The following is a 26,633-nucleotide window of genomic DNA, read 5'->3' on the forward strand; positions in this document are numbered from 1 at the left end:
AAAGAGGTAAGGTCGGAACAGACCCTCTTCTGGGTCTCATAGTACAGTCAACAAATACACCAAAAAATATATATATTTTATCCTCTTGTTTTAAAGCTATGCCATTAAACAAAATGGATAAAGAATTAAAGTGTTTATTTCATGTCACAGTCTTGTCTTTTCAACACGGAGGTGGGATGAAAATCTGACGTTCAAATTGAAACCATCCAACTACCAATCAAGCCCCCAAGACAACAGATAAAGGTCAGACATTTTGTAATTCAACATGGCTGCTCATATATTCCAATGTAAGCCTTTTCCTATGCTCTGCTATAGCTCTCCTTGCACTGGCTCTCCCATTTAAAATGCCAATTTATTCTCAGCTGAATGCTATCAGTGCAGCCATTACTCCACATTCACTGCAGAAACCATCCTCTTTGCCCCCCTTTCTCTCTCTCTCTCTCTCTCTCTCTCTCTCTCTCTCTCTCTCTCTCTCTCTCTCTCTCTCTCTCTTTCTCTCTCTCTCTCTTTGCCTGTCTCTCTCCCTGCCTCTCTCCGCCAACCTCGGTCTCTGCCTCTCTTTCACTCTGTCTCTCTCTCTCCAGTGGGCACTGGCAGTGCTTCCCCATTGCCGGTCTAATTGTGCATTCTGACTAGACAAGGGAGTCATTAAGCAGTAATTACACACATGTTGTTTTCGGCAAACATCTCTATTTGGATTGCTTTGCATGGTAATTGTTCAGCAGGGACCACCTCTCGCAATGTTTCACAGTGTGAAACGTGGTGGAGAGAAAGAGAGACAGGGAGAAAGAGGGAGAGTGTGAGAGACAGAGAGAGAGAGAGAGAGAGAGAGAGAGAGAGAGAGAGAGAGAGAGAGAGAGAGAGAGAGAGAGAGAGAGAGAGAGAGAGAGAGAGAGTGTGAGGGGGAGAGTGATGGCCCAGAACTAGGTCAGGCCTTGCCATCATCGAGGAGCATGGCTCTTCAAAAATAATGAACCCACAAGGTGGAAGTAATGCTAACTAGCGTATCTAGGGAATACATGTAATATTTACAGTGCTAATAGTAGAATACAATGTTGCTGTCTTTTCATCTTGGCTTGCGGGATTGTTCAATGCTGGATTTGAAAATTACAGGCTGCATTGAAGAAACCCTTTGATGGATGGGTTAATATGACTGCCATAATGCTACCATGCTACTATGGAACATCTGGGGAGCTGTATGTCCTCATTTCCTCTTGCACATCAATACAACTATCCCACAGACCTGGGTTCAAATACTATTTCAAATTATTTCAAATACTTCATAAGGGTTTGATTGAGCTGGCCTGGCGCAATGGAAGCAAAAGAGTAGCTGCAAAAGTACTAACAAATATTGTGGATGAATGAAGATATCACACTATGTTTAAAAAGCTTTTAACCATTGAAAATAATTGTCAGTTCCGGTCTGCTTATTGGGGTGGTTCTCCCATAGACAACAATGCATTAGCAGGTGGGTCTGGTCTGCTTAGTTCATTGACTGTAACATAACCAGAAATAAATTAGGAAGTGGGATGTCTCGTTTCCTCTTCCATCTCTGGTGCTAACCCTGGTAGGTTACAGCAAACACTAAAAGTATTTGAAGACTTCAAATTTGTACCCATGTCTGCTATCCCACCATTACACTAAAGAATCAATTCCCCTTGGTGGGCAAGCCAAAGTTAAAACACTTCAAACACCTTACATAGACCTGACTTCACATTTTAGCTTGCAGCATAGGCCTCCAGCTGAACGGCAGTAAGAAAACAAACAGGCTGGTCAATTAGACCACTCCATTGGGTTCTATTCACTAGGCACCAAATGGGACTGAAGAACTGAAGGTCCAATGCAGCTGCTTTTCTCTCAATATCAAACCATTTCTGGGTAACAATTAAGTACCTTACTGTGATTGTTTTTCAATTCAAATGGTCAAAAAGAAACAAAAAGAGCTTTTTAGCAGAGAGCATTTTCTCAAGCAAGAATTTTTCGAACAGTTTTTTAATGAAATGTCTTATGTTGACGCAGAAAGCAAGCAACCTTCTGGCTCAATAGTGTGACTGTGCGAGAGCGAAAGTCTTTCATCTCGCTCATTTCAATATCCTAGCCTATTCATTGATGATACTGTAGGCCATGCTTTACTGAAGTCACAAGACATTGCAAGCCAAGAAATGGTGAAATACAGCATTCCATCGCGTGATACAGCTTTCGATTGCCGATGGATCGGCCTAGTGCACGGTTCTGACTGTCTGCCAGGTGGCCGACCTGCCTATACTGAAAGATGCAAGTGTTTGTGTTCTAGGAAGTACAGCAAACTAATCAGTCTCCTCCGTTCCAAAAGCACCAAATCTTTGGAGTTTTGACACTCACAAATGGGAGTTGACACCGGGAGTCGACGTGCAAGGAGTCGAGGAATCGAGGGACAGGTAAGAAGAAATTGCGGACATGTAATGGCTGACTGAACGAAGTTATGTGGACCTCAAGATAAAACGTCATATTCAACATCGACAAGTTAGATTAAAATATTAGCACTGCACAATCTGGTGGGTGATAACCTTCAATCTGGATAATAACGCAAAACAAATCTTAAGACATTTAACAGCAAATATTACGAAAAAAACACGCAACACCCAAACATGACGGAGAGTAAGACAGGGGAACCGATTCCAAAACGAAAACGTGACTCTTCTACAGACACAGACGATTTCATTTTTTCACCACCGGCGAATGGTAAAGGTCAAAACCATTCTGTTAAAATCAATAAATGACAAACTGGGTATACTTGAATGAGTTAGTAAGGATATAAACGTGTTGAAGGCAAGCCTCGAGATGAGTGATGAAAAAGCTGCGACATTGGAGAAGGAAACAAACAAGTTAAAAGGGACAGTCAATAAGATTGAAACCGAAGTGAATGAAATTCAAAAGGAGAACACCGTGCTGAGAGAAGCCTTACTGGACAGACAAACTAGATCCATGAGAGCGAAACTGGTACTTACAGGTATCCAGGAGAAAAAATGGGAAGTTCCTGAATCTGTGGTTAGAGAGTTCCTCCTTACAGCGCTTAAGATTCCACGCCAAGCTATCGACAAAATCCAACTGGAACATGTACACCGCTTTGGACATAGAGGCCAAAGGTATGAGCGCCCAATCGTTGCCAAATTTGCTTCATTTAAAGATAAAATAATGGTTAAAAGCCTGGGTAAAAAACTTGCTGGGACCAAAATTGTCATGAATGGTCAGTTTCCGAAGGAAATTGCAGAACGGCGTAAAGATCTGTATCCAATTTTCAAAGAAAATATATTAAAAGGGAAACGAGTAACTCGCGTCGTTGATAAACTATATATTGATAACCAGTTGTTCAGAGACACAAAGACTACTCCATGGTTATTTTAAAAAATTACAAAGTTCTCATAGCTGAGCAAAATAATGAAACACAATTCTTGCCCGGTTATGGATTGTAACAATACAATTTAAAAAAGAAATTGCTTTTGTGTATATCTTCACATATAACTAATTGGAACACACAAGCACTAATTCAACATGGTGAAGATAAAAACGATGTAAACAGAAGGCACAGTATGTGTGGATGGTGTGGTGTATGTTTATTTTTGATTTTATTTGTTATGTTTAGGAAAGTTGAGTGAGTGAGAAATGATATGGTTGCATATCCCAGAACCAATGTATTGCTGTGAGCCGGGGTATGAAAGGGCTTTCAATGTTCTTCAGATGATGGATATACTTTTATAATGAATTATACGTCTTATTTATTTATTGTCCTATCGTGGGGAACTACATTTTTTAAATAAATTATGTCTAATTATTTATTTATGATCCTAATTTAATGGTACAGTCCACAACTCTATACCCTAGACACCCACCTGAATAACCCAGATACTAAGGAAAGTCCCTAACTGTTTTATGGGCCTGCTGTAAGCGGTCTGTCTGTATGCAGCCAAAATGCGGTCAGAGACCAAGGACAGCACAACCCCCTCATGATTCTGAGCCTGCTTGGCAGGGTTGGTCCTGCAAAGCCAAAGCACCCTAAAGGGAGGGCATACTATACAAGGAAATTCTGAAAGCTGCTAATGAGAACCTTGACGACCTTGTACCTAGCCGGTGGGGATTCCGGTGGGGTGCCCCCACCCAGGCAGTAGCAGTGCTGGCAACACTAGCTGCACTAACCCATGGGGAGGGCGTCACACTCGGACATTCAGAGAGGGGGTATATTATTGTGACCCTGGTGGCACAAAATCAAAAGTCTGACTGCATGGAGATGCTTGGGAATATGGTCAAGACGGGTGACCATGTTGTAGGTGTTTCAGGGAAAAGGTGTACATTTGACCTCCATCATCTAGGATGTGACAATGGTTAATAAATCTCTCAATTTCTGCCCATTTTTTCCCGTGGTCTTTTTCATGCAGCTGCAACAGTAAGTGCATTTGTAAATCAGGACCTTTCTTGAGTTGAGCTCTGGGATGGTGCAACTGTTGAGAATGTGAGTTTATGGTTGTGTGGGGGGAAAGGGTTGAGTGTGTGTGGGTGTATGTGTGTATCCCACAACTGTTGCGAAGGAGTAAAATATGTAGATGATTCACAGCTATATATAATACAGATCGAGGTGAGGGCGATGGAAATGCATTTGGCAGTTGATCTACTTCAATTCGGTAAATGGCACTGTGTGCTCTTTTCAAAGGATGGATCCCAGTCTGTTCAGGGCTATGGGATGCGGGGGGTCGGAGGTGGTCTGCCGGTCATTGGGATGACGGCCCAGCTCGGGATGAGGAGGGCTTTTAGCGGGTGGAATGGTGGGGACCAATTGAAGGTTTACTTAGTAAATATCATGGTACAGCTACATAGACACTCATTCATCATGTTACTTTTTAATTGTATGTTTACAAACATATATTTTGAGTTAAGTCACATTATGGTAAGTGGTGAAATAAGTACAGCCAGTTACAATTGTAATGGCCTAGCAAATAATAAGAAAAGACGATCAGTATTGACCTGGCTAAAAGAGAAGGAATATAATATATATTGTTTACAGGAAACCCATTCAACAATTTTAGATGAAGTTTTGTGGAAAAAGAACTGGGGGTTGCGAAATATATTTCTCCGATGGGCAAAGAAATTCAAAAGGGGTGATGGTTTTAATTAACAGTAATTTTGATCAAAATTTGTAAATTGTCCAAACAGATTATCAAGGTAGATGGATTATTTTAAATACACTGCTCAAATAAATAAAGGGAACACTAAAATAACACACTAGATCTGAATGAATTAAATATTATTATTAAATACTTTTTCTTTAAATAGTTGAATGTGCTGACAACAAAATCACACAAAAATTATCAATGGAAATCAAATGTATCAACCCATGGAGGTCTGGATTTGAAGTCACACTCAAAATTTAAGTGTAAAACCACACTACAGGCTGGTCCGACTGACGGTCCTGCTGCTGGGTTGTTGCCCTCCTACGGCCTCCTCCACATCTCCTGATGTACTGGCCTGTCTCCTGGTAGCGCCTCCATGCTGACAGACACAGCAAACCTTCTTGCCACAGCTCGCATTGATGTGCCATCCTGGATGAGCTGCACTACCTTGTGCGGGTTGTAGACTCCGTCTCATGCTACCACTAGAGTGAAAGCACCGCCAGCATCCAAAAGTGACCAAAACATCAGCCAGGAAGCATAGGAACTGAGAAGTGGTCTGTGGTCACCACCTGCAGAACCACTCCTTTATTGGGGGTGTCTTGCTAATTGCCTATAATTTCCACCTGTTGTCTATTCCATTTGCACAACAGCATGTGACATTTATTGTCAATCAGTGTTGCTTCCTAAGTGGACAGTTTGATTTCACAGAAGTGTGATTGACTTAGGAGTTACATTGTGTTGTTTAAGTGTTCCCTTTATTTTTTTGAGCAGTGTATGTTATTGGACAATAAACAGATATGGCATATTAACCTATACGGTCCGAATAATGATGATCCAAGCTTCTTTGAAAATATTTATAAGAATTTATCAACTCTACAAGCAACAGTAGACTCTATTATTATGGTGGGAGATTTTAATACTGTCTTAAAAACCTCTGTGGACCGGAAAGGGAATCACATTACAAACTATCACCCTCAGGTACTTAAGGATATATTGGAATTAGTGGATATATGGAGACGTAAATACCCTGACCTAGTGAGATATACATGGCGGAGGCTTAATCAAGCTAGTCGTCTTGACTACTTTCTTATGCCATTCTCTCTGGCACCAGATGTTTAAAAAGTGTTGAATAGGGGACAGAATGCGGATGGATCATCACATAATTGGCACATATATTACTCTTACAGAATTTCCACGTGGGCGAGGATATTGGAAATTTAATCAAAGCCTACTAGATGATAAATTGTTTAGATCTACATTTACATTACATTTAAGTCATTTAGCAGACGCTCTTATCCAGAGCGACTTACAAATCTAGGACAGAAGAATTTATAACTGACTTTTTCCTACATAACATAGGTACAGCAGATCCCCTTATTGTATGGGACACTTTTAAATGTGCCTTTAAAGGCCTTGCAATTCAGTACTCATTTATAAAACAAAAGCAATTTAGATCAAAAGAGTCCATATTAAACATAGGAAATTGAAGGACTAACAATACAGTTAGATAGAAATAAAACGGTACCATAGAGGCACAGAATAAGTTAGAGGAAAAACAAAAAGAAATGGAGGATCTTATTTAAGAAAGATCCAGTGTAATAGATTATAAAAAGAAAGCGAACTGGATGGAATATGGGGAAATATGCACCAAATTCTTTTTCAATCTTCAATATAGAAATGCTACCTACAATTTTTTTATTAAAACATGTTACAAATGATGGAGTCACGCATGATTCACCAAAATATATTTTGAAAGAGGAAGTAAAGAATATGTTTTTGTTTCAGGTTCCTCCATCTCCACTAACTGAAACTAATTGTATGGATTTTTGTCCTAATAATATTGTAAAATTAACATCTGTACAGAAAGACTCATGTGAAGGCCAAATTACAGAGGAGGAACTGCTTGATGCAATTGGTGCCTTTAAGGATGGGAAAACTCCAGGTCTGGATGGCATACCAGTGGAAGTATACAAAACTTTCTTTGATATACTCAAAGGACCATTATTAGCATGTTTTAACCAGTCCTATATAAATGGTAGATTATCAGACACGCAACAAGAAGGTCTGATATCATACTGAAACAGGACCCAAGTGGTATATATAAAGATCCAGTCCATTTAAAAAATTGGAGACCTCTTACACTTCAGGGTTGTGATGCAAAAATCCTAGCGCATAGAATTAAGAAAGTATTCATCCTAATCAGACAGGTTTTTTACATGGACGATACATTGGAGATAATATAAGACAAGTACTGGAAACAATAGAATCCTATGAAATATCGGGGACACCAGGCCTGGTTTTCATAGCTGATTTCGAAAAGGCTTTTGATAAAGTACGACTGGAGTTTATATATAAATGTCTAGAACATTTAAATTTTGGGTTAAAGTTATGTATAGAAACCCTAGGTGTAAAATAGTAAATAATGGCTACATCTCAGAAAGTTTTAAACTCTCTAGAGGAGTAAAACAAGGTTGTCCACTATCGGCATATCTATTCATTATTGCCATCTAAATGTTAGCTGTTAAGTTTAGATCAAACAATAATATTAAGCGATTAGAAATCCGTGGCTTAAAAACTAAAGTGTCATTGTACGCTGATGATTCACGTTTTCTTTTAAAACCACAATTAGTCTCTCCACGGCCTCATAGATGATCTAGATACTTTTGCTATTCTCTCTGAATTAAAACCAAATTATGATAAATTTACTATATTACGTATTGGATCACAAAAAAATGCTAATTTTACATGACCATGTATGACAAAAAAGTACTTTTTACTCTCCTAATTATGTTGGGTGTGTGGTATATGGCCAATATACTTTAACACGGCAAAGGGCAATATCACCAAGCCCTCTGCATTGCGTCGTGCCTAAGAACAGCCATATATTGGCCATATACCACACCCCCTCAGGCCTTATAAGCTTAATTATAGTTCAGGACTCTATAGTGACATTTCTTTACAAGGAGTACATGATGTTCTCCTAAGTAGAAATTTAGATGCACACAAATAAATCTAAGGAAACAATTAATGTATTTAAATATTTTAATGATAAGAAATTACAAAAAGTTCATGAATATCCATGACCCATTCTCAATCAAGCGCAATCATTTGGTGAGACAAAAAAGTTCAGCTGCCCCTTTAAGGGAGATATCGTTACCGTGGTAACTTGGGAACTCGCTTGTCTGTGATGAAAAAAATCACCTAGCGTGTGAACAAAATTATATAACTGGCCAAGAAACACGAGAACAAAGTCACATTTTAGTAGCTTTCCTTGTAATTTCGACCAACTTCTCCATGTGGCCTTTGGATAAAAAAAAAACTGTTCCCAAATGCTCTGTGTAACCCCCCGCCAACGTGGCTGGTGAAATAGACATTCTTACCAATGACAAAATCTACCTGTATTTGGCAGGTGGTGGGTGTTAATTTCCAACCCTGCTCGTAATATAAAACACATGGAAATCATGTTTTTGACTGCACTGGGCCTTTAAGTAAAGTGATATCTCAATCCCAGGGGAAGTGGTCTCGGACCCATACACATCGGTGGCTGCATTTCACCGTGTACCATGGTAGAAAGAAAAACTTTTGACAACGATTTATTTTTTGTCAATTTATAAGAGAATCTATTAAGAGAAAGTGTATGATGCTTGTGACTTTAAAAGCTTTTGCCAGTACAGTACACTAACTCTCACTAAAAATTATTATCTCACCAAGCGGAATTAACAAGCACTGCTCAGCCATGAAGAAAGGGGTGCAGTAGAGGGACTCATGCAATATGCATGTCTGTTTGAGCACCCTACTTCTCCATCTCCCCCTTCTCCCTTTTTCTTTCTGTGCAATTAACTGAACAAGGTCCTCGCCAACCTCAACCTCAACATTTCCTGAAACAATGTGTGACTGAATTTTGTGAGGTCCCAACCTGTCACAAAGAAAGAAAGAAAGAAAGAAAGAAAGAAAGAAAGAAAAAGAAAGAAAGAAAAAGAAAGAAAGAATGAGAACAAGAAAAATGTTTCTCAGAGTTATAATGGCGACAAGGAGAGAAAAGTGTCTACCACAGTGACAATCCTGATGTTTTAACACACCCGGAGCAAACAATGGACATGGAACACACACACACACACACACACACACACACACACACACACACACACACACACACACACACACACACACACACACACACACACACACACACACACACACACACACACACACACACACACACACACACACACACACACACACACACACACACACACACACACACACACATAAAGAGAGCAGCCTGTGGCCATGGCAACATGTGCTCTGTTGTCGTTAGATAAGGGGAAACAGGGCCTCTTCCTGGTTCTGACTGCTTGATCCCAACTACACAGACAGAGCTGCTGCAGCAGTGCTAGTTAACTGCCACCACTAGTGCCTCACATCCACCTTTTGTTTTCTCCCTCTCTACCACATAATTCATCTGCAGATGCAAATATGTCTTTATCTATACATAGTACACAGATCTTTATTACAGATATGATCATCTCTACAGCTAGCAGTACACACGAGCTAGACGGGCGAGTGTCAAACTCTGTGGCATTACACCTGAATGAATCCAACTACAAATGTTTATGAAATACCCCCTGTTTGCCAGTCTCATTAGCTTACCTTAGAGCCTAACTTCTACCATTAAGCAAGGTAGGCCTAATGCTACTAAACACTTAAAGACAACAAGATTTTTTATTTTACCCTTATTTTACTAGGCAAGTCAGTTAAGAACAAATTCTTATTTTCAATGACGGCCTAGGAACAGTGGGTTAACTGCCTGTTCAGGGGCAGAACAACAGATTTGTATCTTGTCAGCTCGGGGATTTGAACTTGCAACCTTCTGGTTACTAGTCCAATGCTCTAACCACTAGGCTACCCTGCCAACTCTATAACAATAAAGATAGTGAGTCAGGGAGAATATGTTCCATTGGTATTGTTATTTGGTCCAGGAATCAATGCAGTCCTAATTCATAGTAGAGTGCTATTATTATAAAATATATATTCTAATATGAAGAGCAAAAGAAGGATGGATTCAACTTTTGACAATCTATGGAGGCCTGTTTTCACTGCAAATATGTATGGGTGGTAAAAAAAAGAAAATGTCAGCCAGCTGAGATTATTTCCATCCCTCCACTTTCTGTTGCAGTCAAACCACTAAAACACAGCAGAGTTTGAACAACAGAGAGATTGAAGAGAAAGGCACTGTGGAATGGGGTTAGGTGGGGTGGTGCTTAATAAGGTCTTGTTGTCACTGCGAGAGCGTACAATAGAATAAAAATCTTGACGTCGATGCACAATCTCCCAATCAAGCAATGCTCACAGGTCAATAGTTGAAAGAAAGATTGAATCAGTTTTTATCGTGGTCGTCATGCACCCCAAAAATCAGATGCGGCACAAAGTACGTGACGATGTGCCACTCAAAGATATTCAGAGACTTGTCCCAAAGCCACTCCTGTGTTGTCTTCAAATCAAATCAAATCCAATTGTATTTGTCACATACACATGGTTAGCAGATGTTAATGCGAGTGTAGCGAAATGCTTGTGCTTCTAGTTCCGACAATGCAGTGATAACCAACAAGTAATCTAACTAACAATTCCAAAACTACTGTCTTATACACAGTGTAAGGGGATAAAGAATATGTACATAAGGATATATGAATGAGTGATGGTACAGAGCAGCATACAGTAGATGGTATCGAGTACAGTATATACATATGAGATGAGTATGTAGACAAAGTAAACAAAGTGGCATAGTTAAAGTGGCTAGTGATACATGTATTACATAAGGATGCAGTCGATGATGTAGAGTACAGTATATACGTATGCATATGAGATGAATAATGTAGGGTAAGTAACATTATATAAGGTAGCATTGTTTAAAGTGGCTAGTGATATATTTACATCATTTCCCATCAATCCCATTATTAAAGTGGCTGGAGTTGAGTCAGTGTCAATGACAGTGTGTTGGCAGCAGCCACTCAATGTTAGTGGTGGCTGTTTAACAGTCTGATGGCCTTGAGATAGAAGCTGTTTTTCAGTCTCTCGGTCCCAGCTTTGATGCACCTGTACTGACCTCGCCTTCTGGATGATAGCGGGGTGAACAGGCAGTGGTTCGGGTGGTTGATGTCCTTGATGATCTTTATGGCCTTCCTGTAACATCGGGTGGTGTAGGTGTCCTGGAGGGCAGGTAGTTTGCCCCCGGTGATGCGTTGTGCAGACCTCACTACCCTCTGGAGAGCCTTACGGTTGAGGGCGGAGCAGTTGCCGTACCAGGCGGTGATACAGCCCGATACAGTCTTGGGTGTGTGCTTATGGTCGTTGTCCTGTTGTAAGGTGAACCTTCACCCCAGTCTGAGCTCCTGAGAGCTCTGGAGTAGGTTTTCATCAAGGATCTCTCTGTACTTTGCTCCGTTCATCTTACCCTCAATCCAGACTAGTCTCCCAGTAAAACATTCCCACAGCATGATGCTGCCACCACTATGCTTCAGAGTAGGGATGGTGCCAGGTTTCCTCCAGACGCTTGGCTTGGCTTTCAGGCCAAAGAGTTGAATCTTGTTTTCATCAGACCAGAGAATCTTGTTTCTCATGTTTGTTTCTTGTTTCTCAAACAATGTATACGAAATGCTTCAGTCTGGTTTTAGACCCCATCATAGCACCGAGACTGCACTTGTGAAGGTGGTAAATTACCTTTTAATGTCATCAGACCGAGGCTCTGCATCTGTCCTCGTGCTCCTAGACCTTAGTGCTGCTTTTGATACCATCGATCACCACACACTTTTGGAGAGATTGGAAACCCAAATTGGTCTACACGTACAAGTTCTGACCTGGTTAAGATCTTATCTGTCAGAAAGATATCAGTTTGTCTCTGTGAATGGTTTGTCCTCTGACAAATCAACTGTAAATTTCCTCAAGGTTCCGTTTTAGGACCACTATTGTTTTCACTATATATTTTACCTCTTGGGGATGTCATTCGAAAACATAATGTTAACTTTCACTGCTATGTGGATGACACACAGCTGTACATTTCAATGAAACCTGGTGAAGCCCCAAAATTGCCCTCGCTAGAAGCATGTGTTTCAGACATAAGGAAGTGGATGGCTGCAAACTTTCTACTTTTAAACTCGGATAAAACAGAGATGCTTGTTCTAGGTCCCAAGAAACAAAGAGATCTTCTGTTGAATCTGACAATTAATCTTAATGGTTGTACAGTCGTCTCAAATAAAACTGTGAAGGACCTCGGCGTTACTCTGGACCCTGATCTCTCTTTTGAAGAACATATCAAGACCATTTCAAGGACAGCTTTTTTCCAACTACATAACATTGCAAAAATCAGAAACTTTCTGTCCAAAAATGATGCAGAAAAATTAATCCATGCTTTTGTCACTTTTAGGTTAGACTACTGCAATGCTCTACTTTCCGGATACCCGGATAAAGCACTAAATAAACTTCAGTTAGTGCTAAATACGGCTGCTAGAATCCTGACTAGAACCAAAGAATTTGATCATATTACTCCAGTGCTAGTCTCCCTACACTGGCTTCCTGTCAAGGCAAGGGCTGATTTCAAGGTTTTACAGAAGAAGAACTCTGGAGCTCTGTCAGAGTGACCATCGGGTTCTTGGTCACCTCCCTGACCAAGGCCCTTCTCCCCCGATTGCCCAGTTTGGCCAGGCAGCCAGCTCCAGGAAGAGTCTTGGTGGTTCCAAACTTCTTCCATTTAAGAATGATGGAGGCTACTGTGTTCTTGGGAACCTGCAATGCTGCAGAAATGTTTTGGTACCCTTCCCCAGATCTGTGCCTCGACACAATCTGTGCCTCGACACAATCCTGTCTCGTAGCTCTATAGACAATTCCTTCTACCTCATGGCTTGGTTTTTTCTCTGACACGCACTGTCAACTGTGGGACCTTATATAGACAGGCGAACGCCTTTCCAAATCATGTCCAATCAATTGATTTTACCACAGGTGGACTCCAATCATGTTGTAGAAACATCTCAAGGATGCTCAATGGAAACAGATTGCACCTGAGCTCAATTTCGAGTCTCGGAGCAAAGGGGCTGAATACTTATGTAAATAAGGTATTTCTGTTTTTTATAACATTTATAAATGCATGCTTCGTCATTATGGGGTATAATGTTCCTCCGCTCCTCCGCTCTCTCCACTGGCTTCCAGTTGAAGCTCGCATCCGCTACAAGACCATGGTGCTTGCCTACGGAGCTGTGAGGGGAACGGCACCTCAGTACCTCCAGGCTCTGATCAGGCCCTACACCCAAACAATGGCACTGCGTTCATCCACCTCTGGCCTGCTCGCCTCCCTACCACTGAGGAAGTACAGTTCCCGCTCAGCCCAGTCAAAACTGTTCGCTGCTCTGGCTCCCCAATGGTGGAACACACTCCCTCACGACGCCAGGACAGCGGAGTCAATCACCACCTTCCGGAGACACCTGAAACCCCACCTCTTTAAGGAATACCTAGGATAGGATAAAGTAATCCTTCTCACCCCCCTTAAAAGATTTAGATGCACTATTGTAAAGTGGCTGTTCCACTGGATGTCATAAGGTGAATGCACCAATTTGTAAGTCGCTCTGGATAAGAGCGTCTGCTAAATGACTTAAATGTAAATGTAAATGTAATGTGTAGATTGATGAGTAAATCCATTTTAGAATAAGGCTGTAATGTAATTATTTTGTGAAAAAGTTAAAGGGTCTGAATACTTTCCGAATGCACTGTATCTGGGCAAGCATGTATTTATTTTTAACAGGACTAATCGGAGAGGGCACGTGCCCCTGTTCCCCCTATAGGCATGACGCCTTTTTAGACATTCACCCATTTTACCGCAATTTGATATGGCCACTATGACCACAATCAACCTTAACTTTCAACTCACTTGCAATGTAAAAATAATCATTTCACAATACTTACAGATAGAGTTTGGAGTTAACTCAACATAGCTTTTATTTTAGAACCAATGCCAAGACGATAGTAGAGCAACATACAGTATGCTCAAACACAGTACTAGAAAAAATTGAAACATATATAGGAATCTAATTTAAAACTACTGCCATAGTATAACAAAAGTGTCATTGACCTGGTCTTTTGTATAACATGGTCTAGTCAACCCACAATAGGGGATATGAAATGTAAAATAGCTTCATAATAAATACTGTTTACACACAGTGAGTCTTGGCCTACATGTTTATGTTTGCAAGTATCTTACGTGTGTGAGGGTGCATGCATCTGTGTGTGTGCCTCTTCATGAACTTGAGTATCTGTTGGTTTGACAGTGTGACAAGGATGTGTGTGTAAATCAGAGAAAGTGTGTGAGCATGTGAGTAAAAGAGCCCACATGTGTGTGTGCATGGGTACATGTATATAGAACTTGCTCACATCCCTGGAAAATGTGTACCACCCACACCGTCTTCCCCCATCCTCTCACTGTGGCCTCTGACAGCCCACCTATTAACCCGTGTCTGAGGAAACACTTCCTTAGAAATGAACAGCATCGTATCAAATTAATGAGCCAACTACAATTAGCCAGTCACTTTAGAGGGGATATTAGGTGAAACTGTAAGATATGATTTGGTTAAAAAGCTAAGATTTCAAGGGGGCTTCTTTTTTTAGAAACAGGTCTTGCCTCTCCCTAAATAGCAGGAAATAGCAGATTGTACAGTCAAATTTCCTGCCAGTTCTTGACATTTGTAACACCACTTATCGGATTACAACAGCCACTACTCTTAAACCTTTGGATGCCGTCTACCATAAAGCCCTTCGCTTTATCACAGGTGACAGTTTAAATACACATCTCTGCATCCTGTATCAAAAGGTTAGTCCTGTTGGTAACTTCATTACTCCCTCTTTGTTTACAAAGCTCTTCTGCACAAGCTTCCAACATACCTCACTTCGTTGTTGAAGTATAAAGACATGAGTCACAAAACACTTTCGCAGGGTTGTTTAACTCTTGAGATTCCTCAGGACTTCCCCGAATTGGGTAGATGCGCTTTAAGTTTTGATGTGCCTCTCTGCTGGAACAATCTGTACAACTCGTTGAAATTGGATGTTCTGGTGCCATTTAGGAAGTTTAGGGTATTGACTGAAGACCCGGTAGCTGAGATATGTTGATGTTTTCCTTGATATAATTTTTTATTTTTTTAGTATTTTTGTGTATTTTAACTGTTGCTTGTATTCTAAAAATGTTTAAAGTGTAAAATGCAGTGCTCCCTTGTAAAAGCGACTGTGGTCTCAATGGGACTTCAATATATTGTAGTGTAGGCTAACCTGTGCACTGGCAGAAACCTAAACATGAGCATACATAGGGTAACAAGTGGAGAGGTAGACAAGAACTGAACACAGGCACCGAGACAAGCACACATACTTGCGCACACACAGACCCACACACACAAACACACACACAAACAAACAAAAGTTACACTACATGACCAGAAGTATGTGGACACTTGCACATCGAACAGCTCATTCCAAAATCATGGAAATTAATATGGAGTTGGTTCCTTCTTTGCTGCTATAACAGCCTCCACTCTTCTGAAAAGTCTTTCCACCAGATGTTGGAACATTTCTGAGGGGACATGCTTCCATTTCAGCCACAAGAGCATTAGTGAGGTCGGGCACTGATGTTGGACGATAAGGCCTGGCTCGCAGTCGGCGTTCCAATTCATCCCAAAGGTGTTCTATGGAGTTGAGGTCAGGGCTCTGATCAGGCCAATCAAGTTTTTCCACAATGATTTCGACAAACCATTTCTGTATGGACCTCGCTTTGTGCACAGGGGCATTGTCATGCTGAAACAGGAAAGGGCCTTCCCCAAACTTTTGCCACAAAGTTGGAAGCACAGAATCGTCTAGAATGTCATTGTATACTGTAGCATTACGGTTTCCCTCCACTAGTACTAAGGGGCCTAGCCTCAACCATGAAAAACAGCCCCAGACCATTTTTCCTCCTCCACCAAACTTTACAGTTGGAATTATGCATTGGAGAAGGTAGTGTTCTCCAGGCATCCTCCAAACTCAGATTCATCTGTAAGATAGTGAAGCGTGATTCATCACTCCAGAGAACACATTTCCACTGCTTCAGAGCCCAAGGGCAGTGAGCTTTACACTGCTTCAGAGCCCAAGGGCAGTGAGCTTTACACTCCAGCCGATGCTTGGCATTGGGCTTTGTGATCTTAGAGTGTTCGGCCATGGAAACCCATATCATACCCAGATGAACAATTCTTGTGCTGACGTTGCTTCCAGAGGCAGTTTGGAACTCGGTAGTGAGTGTTGAAACCGAGGACAGATGATTTTTACGCACTACGCTCTTCAGCACACAGCAGTCCCGTTCTGTGAGCTTGTGTGGCCTACCACTTTGCGGTTGAGCCGCTGTTGGTCCTAGACATTTCCACTTCACAATAACAGCACTTACAGTTGACCGGGGCAGCTCTAGCAGTGCAGAAATGTGACGAATTGACTTGTTGGAAAGGTGGCATCCTATGATGGTGCCACGTTGAAAGTCACAGAGCTCTTCAGTAAGGCCCTTCTACTGCCAATGTCTGTCTATGGAGAATGCATGGCTGTGTGCTCGATTTTATACACCTGTCAGCAATGGGTGTGGCTGAAATAGCCGAATCCACTAATTTGAAGGGGTGTCCACATACTTTTGTATATATAGTTTTTGTCTACCTCACCCATCCACCCACAAACTACACCAAAGAGTATACTGTACTGTAGACACACACAAAGCCACACACACATTAAAATGTAATGGCAAAGTGTTGCCGTGGAGCGGGGAGGGGAAGGAGTTTGTGTATGTGTGTGCGTGAGTGTGTGTGCGCGTGCGTCTGCACGTGTGTGTGTGGGTGTGTATGTGGGGTTTCTCTGGCGGGGGAGAGGATGCAGAGCAGAACCCACTTTTAACTGAATCTGGTAAACAGCGATGGGGAGATAAAGGGCAGAGTGAATGTCACATTACCCCAGCCCTTTGCCTCTGCTCACCGCAACATCAGATAACGGCAGTGGAAGAAAAAAAAAGTCTGGTTTCCTCTAGCATATAATTGGTTATCTTAATGCAATCTACTGCTCTCTTGCCTCCCTGCACCATATGAATGTTTGAAAGAGAAAAGGAAAATAAAAAAAATGTTTTAAAAAAGTGCGGCTGAAGTTTTGACTGTTCTGGCAGTGACAAAAATAAATCGTTACAAGCAAAGGAGACGTATCCGTCTATTTACATCTCTGGCTGTTTTTTCCCCCCCTGCGTGGTTCCGTGTCAAAAGGTAGACTGTTGTGTTGCTGCCTTGTGTGATTTATTGAAGACTGCAGTGTTGTTGATGTGTATTATGTGGGATTGTACGTTTGGAGCGACAGACTACCATGGAGGAAACACAAGGGATGATTTCATTAACTACTAGACTATAGTCGCGCCTATTTAGAGACTCGTCGATGTGTGTGTGTGTGTGTGTGTACATTCCCTTCGTACAAGTGCCTCTGGGTTTTCTTGTTGGCATGTCGGAGGACCACTAATGCGCTAATTCTAGACTCTAGAGAGTGTTAATTCGTGGATCACAACCTTCAAGGGGCTCAGCACCGATCCATGGGGAACACCCTCTGGGGCTTTAGTATAGAGGAAGGTTAGGGGGGCCTTAGCCATATCTCACCCCAGCAGTGGGCAGTCTTTTCCCAGCTGGGTTGGAGCCTGGGGGTGGGGTACCGTGGAGGAGCCGAATTCCTCGTTCACCCACACCGTACCGGGCCTGTGGTGAGAGAGACAGGGAGAGAGAAAGAAAGAGTGAGAGAGACAGGAGAGAGAGAAGAGCAGGAGGGGAGAGAAAAAAAGAAGAGGGAGGCCCTTTAGGAGTTACAAACAGTGCATTTTCAAAAGGAACATATCAATCCGCGTAATACCCTCCCCTCTCCACCCTTCCCTCCACATGCGTGCAGGGGGAGGGGTAATGACATGGGTCTCAAACAGTGGTTCCATACAGTGCAACGCTGCACGAGGAAGAATGGAGCTTAATGAGCTGACATTATCGGCCACTCCCCATGCCCCTCAACCCACAAGAGAGAGTGGGGCTGAACACTGGCACAGAGCCAAGGCTCTGGAGACTAGTGGAGAACCATAGAGCTCTCAAGCCTCATAGTAGTGGCTGGCTGGCCTAAACGAAAGCAATCTATACGTTACTGTAGGCTGCTGAGGGGAGAACGGCTCATAATAATGGCCAGAACGGAGCAAATGGAATGTAATCAAACACCTGGAAACCATGTGTTTTATGTATTTGATACAATTCCACCTATTCCGCTCCAGTCATTACCACAAGCCCGTTCTCCCCAATTAAGGTTTCACGAACCTCCTGTGCTATTCGGGCTAGGATGAATAATAACAGGAAAGAGAGGTCACTGTGAATTGTAACCATTGAGGATTCATAATCAAATGTATACACACACACAAACACGAGAACACACACTACACACTCACAGATGCACACAAAGTATTCAGACCCCTTGACTTTTTCCACGTTTATTTCATTACAGCCTTATTCTAAAATGGATTAAATAAAAAAAATCCTCAGTAATCTACACACAATACCCCATAATGACAAAGCAAAAAACAGAAATACCTTATTTACATAAGTATTCAGATCCTTTATTATGAGACTCGAAACTGACCTCGGGTGCATCCTGTTTCCATTGATCATTCTTGATATGTTTCTACAACCTGATTGGAGTCCACCTGTGATCAATTCAATAGATTAGACATGTTTTGGAAAGGCACAGACCTGTTTATATAAGGTCCCGCTATATATGAACCCGATGGTAACTCTGAGTAAGCTCCAGAGTTCCTCTATGGAGATGGGAGAACCTTCCAGAAGGACAACCATCTCTGTAGCACTCCACTGATCAGGCATTTATGGTGGAGTGGCCAGACGGAGGACACACCTCAGCAAAAGGCACGACAGCCGCTTGGAGTTTGCCAGAATGCACCTAAAGACTCTCAGACCATGAGAAACAAGATTCTCTGGTCTGATGAAACAAAGATTCAACTCTTCGGACTGAATGCCAAGCGGCATGTCTGGAGGGAACCTGGTACCACCCCTACAGTGGAGCATGGTGGTGGCAGCATCATGCTGTGGGGGTGTTTTTCTGTGGCAAGGACTGGGGGACTAGTCAGGTTTGAGGGAAAGATGAACGGAGCAAAGTATCCTTGAGATCCTTGATGAAAACCTGCTCCAGAGCACTCAGGACCTCAGACTGGAGTGAAGGTTCACCTTCCAACATTACAACAACCTTAAAGCACACAGCCAAGACAACGCAGGAGTGGCATCGGGACATGTCCTTGAGTGGCCAAACCAGAGCCCAGACTTGAACTCAATCGAACATCTCTGGAGAGACCTAAAATTAGCTTTGCATCAACACTCCCCATCCAACCTGACAGAGCTTGAGAGGATCTGAAGAGAAGAATGGGACAAACTCCCCAAATACAGGTGTGCCATGCTTGTAGCATCATACCCGAAAAGAGTTGAGGCTGAAATTGCTGCCAAAGGTCAACAAAGTACTGAGTAAAGTGTCCATTTTGTTATTGTTAATAAATAAGCAAAAATTACTAAAAACCTATTTTTGCTTTGTCATTATGGGATATTGTGTGTAGATTGATGAGGGGGGGAAACAATTTAATCAATTTTAGAATAAGGCTGTAACCTAACAAAATGTCAAATTGATCTGAATACTTTCCGGAGGCTCTGTACAAGCACCACATTCACACATGCACACGTTTCAGAATGAATGCACACCTCTGAGCACCACACTTAAAAACATCTACCAAGCCACACGGCCTTGCTATACAGCAGTTAGGAACACAGCACGTGCAGCCAAGGTACCCACACCGAAACCAGGGCCTCAAAGCGTTGTGGTGTGGCTGTGGCCTATCACCTTAAAGGACATGATGAAATAACCAATCAGGCCATTGACAGCTCCCCTATTTCTCGTTTGTCACATGGTTTGTGGGTGAATAAAAAGTTAACTAAAGCCTCAGCAGCCTTTATGTTGCATCACCGGAAGCCAGTATGAAGATGCCTCCCACACATGGGTAGCGGAGAGTGGGATAAGTTGAGCAAAAGGTGTAAGTTGATATTATAATTATTGACCAAATATTTAGGAAGAGGTCATTTCATGTAGTCTGTGAAGGAATAAACCACATAGAAAAAGTGGTAAGCAAATTAGCTCCAAAAAATATAGTCAAATTTAGCCAGGGGTACGCGCAATGCCGTCAGGGGTACGCAAAATAAAAATGTGATTCAAATTTTCAAACATGCCATTTAGATTTTCCAATGGGCTATACATTTGGGTGATGTTTTTTTCTCACCTGAGTAGCCTCGTTTCACTGCCCCCCCCAAAAATGAAACCATCTAGTGTTCAGCGAAACAACAACACAAACAACAACACAATGTCAAATACAGGTAGCCTAGTCAAATAATTAACATCCAATCACATTAACCGTTACTCTCTCGCGGAAACTCCACTAACGGTCCATATGTAGCCAGACGTAGCTGCTGCTCATTCTGTTTGCTTTAAAATTGATATATGGTTAAAAAATGTAAAGCCCGCATCCGTAGAGACACATACCAGCTCCACTGGTAGTACCAGTGGTACTACACCTGCACCTGTCGACGACACAAGTTGCTCTGCTTCCACGAGCACATCCAATGCTAGCATCAGTAATTCTACATTTGTTGCTAGCCCAGCTAGCATGGACACTGACCGTTGTGAATCTGACTGCCCCATTACCTGGGAAAGCACCGAACAACAGACAGGGACGTTGGACCATGGAAGAGGTGCAAATATGATGAGAACTACATTGATTTGGGGTTCAATTATATTGGGAGTAGTGCCTTTCCTCAGCCACAGTGTGTTATACGTGCAAAAGTATGATCTCACAACTCAATAAAACCTTCACTCATGCGCAGACATTTAGAAACTAAACATGCCAATTTGAAAAATAAGACAGGCGTTTTTTGAGCGAGAATTAGTAGTAAGTCGTGAATTCTATGCATTACAGCAACATGAGTCAACAGACATGGCGGGCCTGGCACAGCTCCTGGAAAATGTCTGTTACGTTTATGGTGGGTCAATTAAGGAAGACATCCTCTTCTGGAAACCAGGACAACAGGAGATGATATCAAATGGACTTTGGTGGTCAAGATTTGTTGGTATCTGCACTGATGGCGCAAAAGCCATCAAACTCTCGTGTATTTTCTGCATTATGTCATGATATGGGCAGTGACCATGTAATGCTTTTACAACATACAGAAGGGGCAAAGTTTTGAGAAGTTTTTGAAAATTGAGAGACAAGCTTAATGTTTTCTTTACTGACCATCATGTTCACTTGTCTGACCACTTGCATGATGCCGAGTTTCTCAAACGACTGGCCTATCTGGGTGATGTTTTTTTCTCGCCTGAAAGATCTGAATCTAGGATTACATGTACTCTCCGCAACTATATTGTGCTAATGAACTCAAGCTTAGGGACAATGTCAAATGTGATATAGCGAAGCACCGGAGTGAGCTGGGTGCGCAATGACGCAGGTACACACACAACTGGATTCGTTATCCCTTTCATGCCCTGCCTCCAGTTCACTTACCAATATCTGAACAAGAGAGCCTCATCGAAATTACAACAAGGGGTTCTGTGAAATTTGAATTTAATCAGAAGCCACTGCCAGATTTCTGGATAGGGCTGCGAGTATCCTGCCTTGGTAAATCGCACTGTTAAGACACTCATGACCTTTGCAACCACGTACCTATTTGAGAGTGGATTCTCAGCCCTCACTAGCATGAAAATTATTTAAGACTGAGACTCTCTCCAATACAACCCAACATTGCAGAGTTATGTGCATCCTTTCAAGCACACCCTTCTCATTAACCTGTGGTGAGATGTTCACAATTTTTGATGAACAAGTAAGGTTTTATATGTAAGATGGCTAAACAAAGAGCAAAATGATTTATTATTATTTGTGCCCTGGTCCTATAAGAGCTTTTTGTCATTTCCTTTGTTTAATACATTTTGCGTAGAGTGTGTGTGTGTGGCAGGCTTACAATGATGACAAAAAACAACACTTGAGAGTGCGCTGACCATGGTGCTAGAGGGGGTACGCAGCTGGAGGTTGAATGTTTGAAGGGGTACAGGACTATAACAAGTTTGGGAACCACAGTTAGAGGTTTCATGATGCATGTATCTAAACCAAAATAGATAATTTTAACATTGTTCTATACATCAGTTGGGGTTTCAAAAAGCTTCAATATGAGGTCCTAAAACTAGCATTAAAGTGCATCCTTGTAGATGTGTGGGCTAATATAATACAAATGTTAGCCTTGGTATAAGTTGAGTAAATGGCTGAGCCAATGACAAGTTGAGCAAATTGTTGAGTATTCTTCCCAGACGTAATGCAAGGCATTATCGCTGGGATATTGGGTAACAACAGGGCTGGAAAATGTTTTTAAAAAGTGCAAAGTGTTTGTTAGGTTTTAAGCCTGTGTTAAAACATGCTTCAATTAATTAAAATACATTAAAAATGATTGTGTTCAATTGTGTTTTGGAAATAAAGATATACAGGGATTGAAAACGGTAGCAGTAATATTTAATTCAGTACAGAAATGTGTAGGTGGCTTAACATACCCTGTCCCAAGGCTCAACGTACCCCACACCCGGGGTAAGTTGTGCCAAGAGACCATTTTTATCAAGACAATCTATGTTTTCAAAACTGTAATGTTTACATGAATTCTGATGATTTCCAGGGATGCACAACATCCTGAAATACATAGAAAGAATAATGTTGTTATAAAGAATACTATTGAAAGAATACTATTGTTCCCTCGATGGAGTGATGCTGAATGTAAAACTGGCTGAACTTACCCCACTCTCCCCAAAGTACAGTGGTGAGAGAAAGAGAGAATGAGAGCGAACGAGAGAGAAAGACAGAAAAAGAACAAGAGGTAAAGCAAGGTTAAACCGTCATCAAACTAAAATGGGCTCGCAAACAGATGAGAAATGGTGCTAGCTACTGTAAGCAAACTACATTTCAAGCCATTCGACCCTACCTACGTTAAAAAAAAACGACATAAAAAGACCCTGCTTCCCTCAGCGTTGGCACAGGGCTGATGTGTTTGTTTGCCAGTGAGACTTCCCCTAGGAGAGCTGGCACATGTAAGCCCTGGCTACTCATCTACCAGCCTGTCGCCAGTCTGGCTCAATGAGGAGCTCCATTTCCCCCCTATTGGGAGAACAAGTGGATCCATCCAACCCCACTGATATGGAGATAAGTCTCAGGCTCGGTGGTCACAACCACAAGATGCTACTCACTTGGGGATGTGGGGGTGCGGTGGGCATGGTTCTGTACTTCCTCATGATTATTTCTCAATCTAATACGACTGTGTGTGTTTGTTGGTCGACAGGCAGCTTCTATTTTGACCTGTAGATAATGTCAATTTCATGGCAAACATGCTGATGATTCAAAACTGTAAAGAACGGAAAAGTTAAGAAATTGAGGACAAAGAATTAGGTCGGTAGTCCACAAAGCGTTCTTGTGCACAAATAACAAGACAGTTGTGCTCAATGTGTTTTCCTTTAGACATTCTCCTTGCCATAGCCTATGGCCTCAAATGGAAATGACATTTTTAAGAACCTCTGCAAATACAATTCTATGAACATTTTGAAGACGGTTTCACTTGCAATGTTTGTGTCATACGGTTATTTGAAAATGATTTTGTGTAATTAGAAATGTAAAAAGCAGAGAAGATAAAGGATATACCAAGCTATCTGCCGTACGGGAAAATACGTGACATCTAATTTTATCAATTTCCAACCATGTGGAGCTGAATGGTTAGTGATTAAGGCAAATAGCAAATCTGTCAAGTGAATAATTTGTCAGAGGGTTGTACATTTTTAATACTCCTAACTGGAAAGCCCGAGGAACACTAACTTTATAAAATAATAAGAGGCTAATTTCACCTTGGTGCTACACTATCCAAGCAGTTCTATTATTTACAGTTAATGAATATTGCCTTGGGCCACATTTGTTTTTTAAATATCAAAGATCCCACTGAGACAGTGAATTATCTCTGTAAAATACCCGCTGTAGCAAATATGACTAACATAAGGAGATGTTTGATTTCCTCTCATTTCTTTTCTATACCAGACCTGGCTACATATACTATTGGAAATTGTTTCAAATATGTTATCTGTGTGTGATTGAGCTTGCCTGGCTTAATTGACCAACAGAACAATCCCAATGACGATAACAACTTCAACTAGAGAGGAATCCAGCTCATGGACCAATGAAGTGAATGATGTCTTACAGGATACTTGCCTTTGGGGACTCTGCTGCTCTCTTCACCAACATTTTTGTAATATGTCTGCAATGTGACATACTGTATATTTAATATGCATAATAGTGAGTGACAAAGTTTGTTGGGGCATGGACTCTACAAGGTGTCGAAAGCATTTCACATGGATGCTGGCCCATGTTGGCTCCAATGCTTCCCACAGTTGTGTCAAGTTGGCTGGATGTCCTTTGGGTGGTGGACCATTCCTGATACACACGGGAAACTGTTGAGTGTAAACGCTCAGGCAGGACAGAATAATCGTCCAATTCACACACCTATCAATATAACGCCTTGTCATACCTACTGCCTCTGATCTGGTGGACTCACTACACACAAATAATGCTTGTCAATCATTTCTGAGTGTTGGAGTGTGCCCCCATCTGTCCGTAAATACAAATATATCTAAAAAAAATAGTGCCGTCTGGTTTGCTTAATATAAGAAATTTGATGTATAGCATTTACTTTAACTTTGTACTTTTACTCAAGTATGACAATTTAGTACTTTTTCAACCATTGTACTTAAGTACATTTAAGACCAGATACTTTTACAATTTTACTGGCTGACAATTTAGTACTTTTTCAACCATTGTACTTAAGTACATTTAAGACCAGATACTTTTACAATTTTACTGGCTGACAATTTAGTATTTTACTGGCTGACAATTTTACTGGCTGACAATTTAGTATTTTACTGGCTGACTTTTACTTTTACTTGAGTAATTTTCTATGAAGGTATGAAAAGTATAATAATTCAGTACTTTTTCCACCACTGGTTTTCTTTGCTCTATGTCATTCTAAATCACATATAATTAATAATTAGACTGTTCTCTAAAATATTATAACCTTATACTTGTCCTTGACAGTGTTGATGAAATAAAAACATACATTTGTTGTGATTGTTATGTTGTGTTGCTGCCTTGCTGTGTTGTTGTCTAGGTCTCTCTTTTTGTAGTGTTGTGTTGCTGTGTTGTTGTCTCGGTCTCTCTTTTTGTAGTGTTGTGTTGCTGCCTTGCTGTGTTGTTGTCTAGGTCTCTCTTTTTGTAGTGTTGTGTTGCTGCCTTGCTGTGTTGTTGTCTCGGTCTCTCTTTTTGTAGTGTTGTGTTGCTGCCTTGCTGTGTTGTTGTCTAGGTCTCTCTTTTTGTAGTGTTGTGTTGCTGCCTTGCTGTGTTGTTGTCTCGGTCTCTCTTTTTGTAGTGTTGTGTTGCTGCCTTGCTGTGTTGTTGTCTAGGTCTCTCTTTTTGTAGTGTTGTGTTGCTGCCTTGCTGTGTTGTTGTCTAGGTCTCTCTTTTTGTAGTGTTGTGTTGCTGCCTTGCTGTGTTGTTGTCTAGGTCTCTCTTTTTGTAGTGTTGTGTTGCTGCCTTGCTGTGTTGTTGTCTAGGTCTCTCTTTTTGTAGTGTTGTGTTGCTGCCTTGCTGTGTTGTTGTCTAGGTCTCTCTTTTTGTAGTGTTGTGTGTTCTCTCTTGTTGTGATGTGTGTTTTGTCCTATTGTATTGTATATTGTATTCTCTTTTAAATATATTATCCCAGGCCCCTGTCCCCACAGGAGTCCTTTTTGCCCTTTGGTAGGCCGTCAGTGTAAATAAGAATTTGTTCTTAACTGACTTGCCTAGTTAAATGAAGGTTAAATACAATACAAAGTTTTAAAAAATAGCGCCGTGCCATTCTGCGGCGGTGAGCACTTTTTGATAATGTCTGTGATGAGACATGCTTTTTTGGACAATTTTTCTGACGCAATTCTCTATTGAACGGACCTATAGACCTTGAATCAATTAATCATTTTATTGGTGAACGTCCTATATCATCTTGTGAGGTCCCTGGCAATTCCCACCCTACAATAATCCCTTATAACTGTATCAAATGTCCGTGGGGCTATATCCTGATAAGTCACATACAATATTACAAACACAAACACATTGAATGCAATGGACCAGTAAGACCTTGTTCATTGAAAAACAGGGATAGTGTTTAAGTGCAGGTCCATGTAGTGTTCACTTATGTTATATATAAGACTGCATAATGATACTATATCCAGTATATCATTTGAGTAAGTGCATAGAGCTTTTCCCATGTGTTGCCTTGGAGTCTATAGGGGATAACTGACATA

General features: G+C 41.4%; 1 protein-coding gene across 2 annotated transcripts in view; it reads right to left on the minus strand.

The window, feature by feature from the left end:
* Positions 1 to 26,633, minus strand: part of LOC118360193 (TOX high mobility group box family member 2-like) — a 125,002-nt gene that overhangs the window by 57,333 nt on the left and 41,036 nt on the right. The window contains exon 1 of one of the 2 annotated variants that reach the window (XM_035739434.2): positions 17,725 to 17,820. In XM_035739434.2, the coding sequence (XP_035595327.1) occupies positions 17,725 to 17,805 (81 nt within the window). In that variant the 5' untranslated portion in view covers positions 17,806 to 17,820. Of the gene's footprint in view, positions 1 to 17,724; positions 17,909 to 26,633 lie in introns of those variants that run through there. The other variant, XM_035739432.2, reaches the window with a different exon arrangement.

The sequence above is a fragment of the Oncorhynchus keta genome, chromosome 27 (assembly GCF_023373465.1).
Source record: "Oncorhynchus keta strain PuntledgeMale-10-30-2019 chromosome 27, Oket_V2, whole genome shotgun sequence".
Lineage (NCBI taxonomy): Eukaryota > Metazoa > Chordata > Actinopteri > Salmoniformes > Salmonidae > Oncorhynchus > Oncorhynchus keta.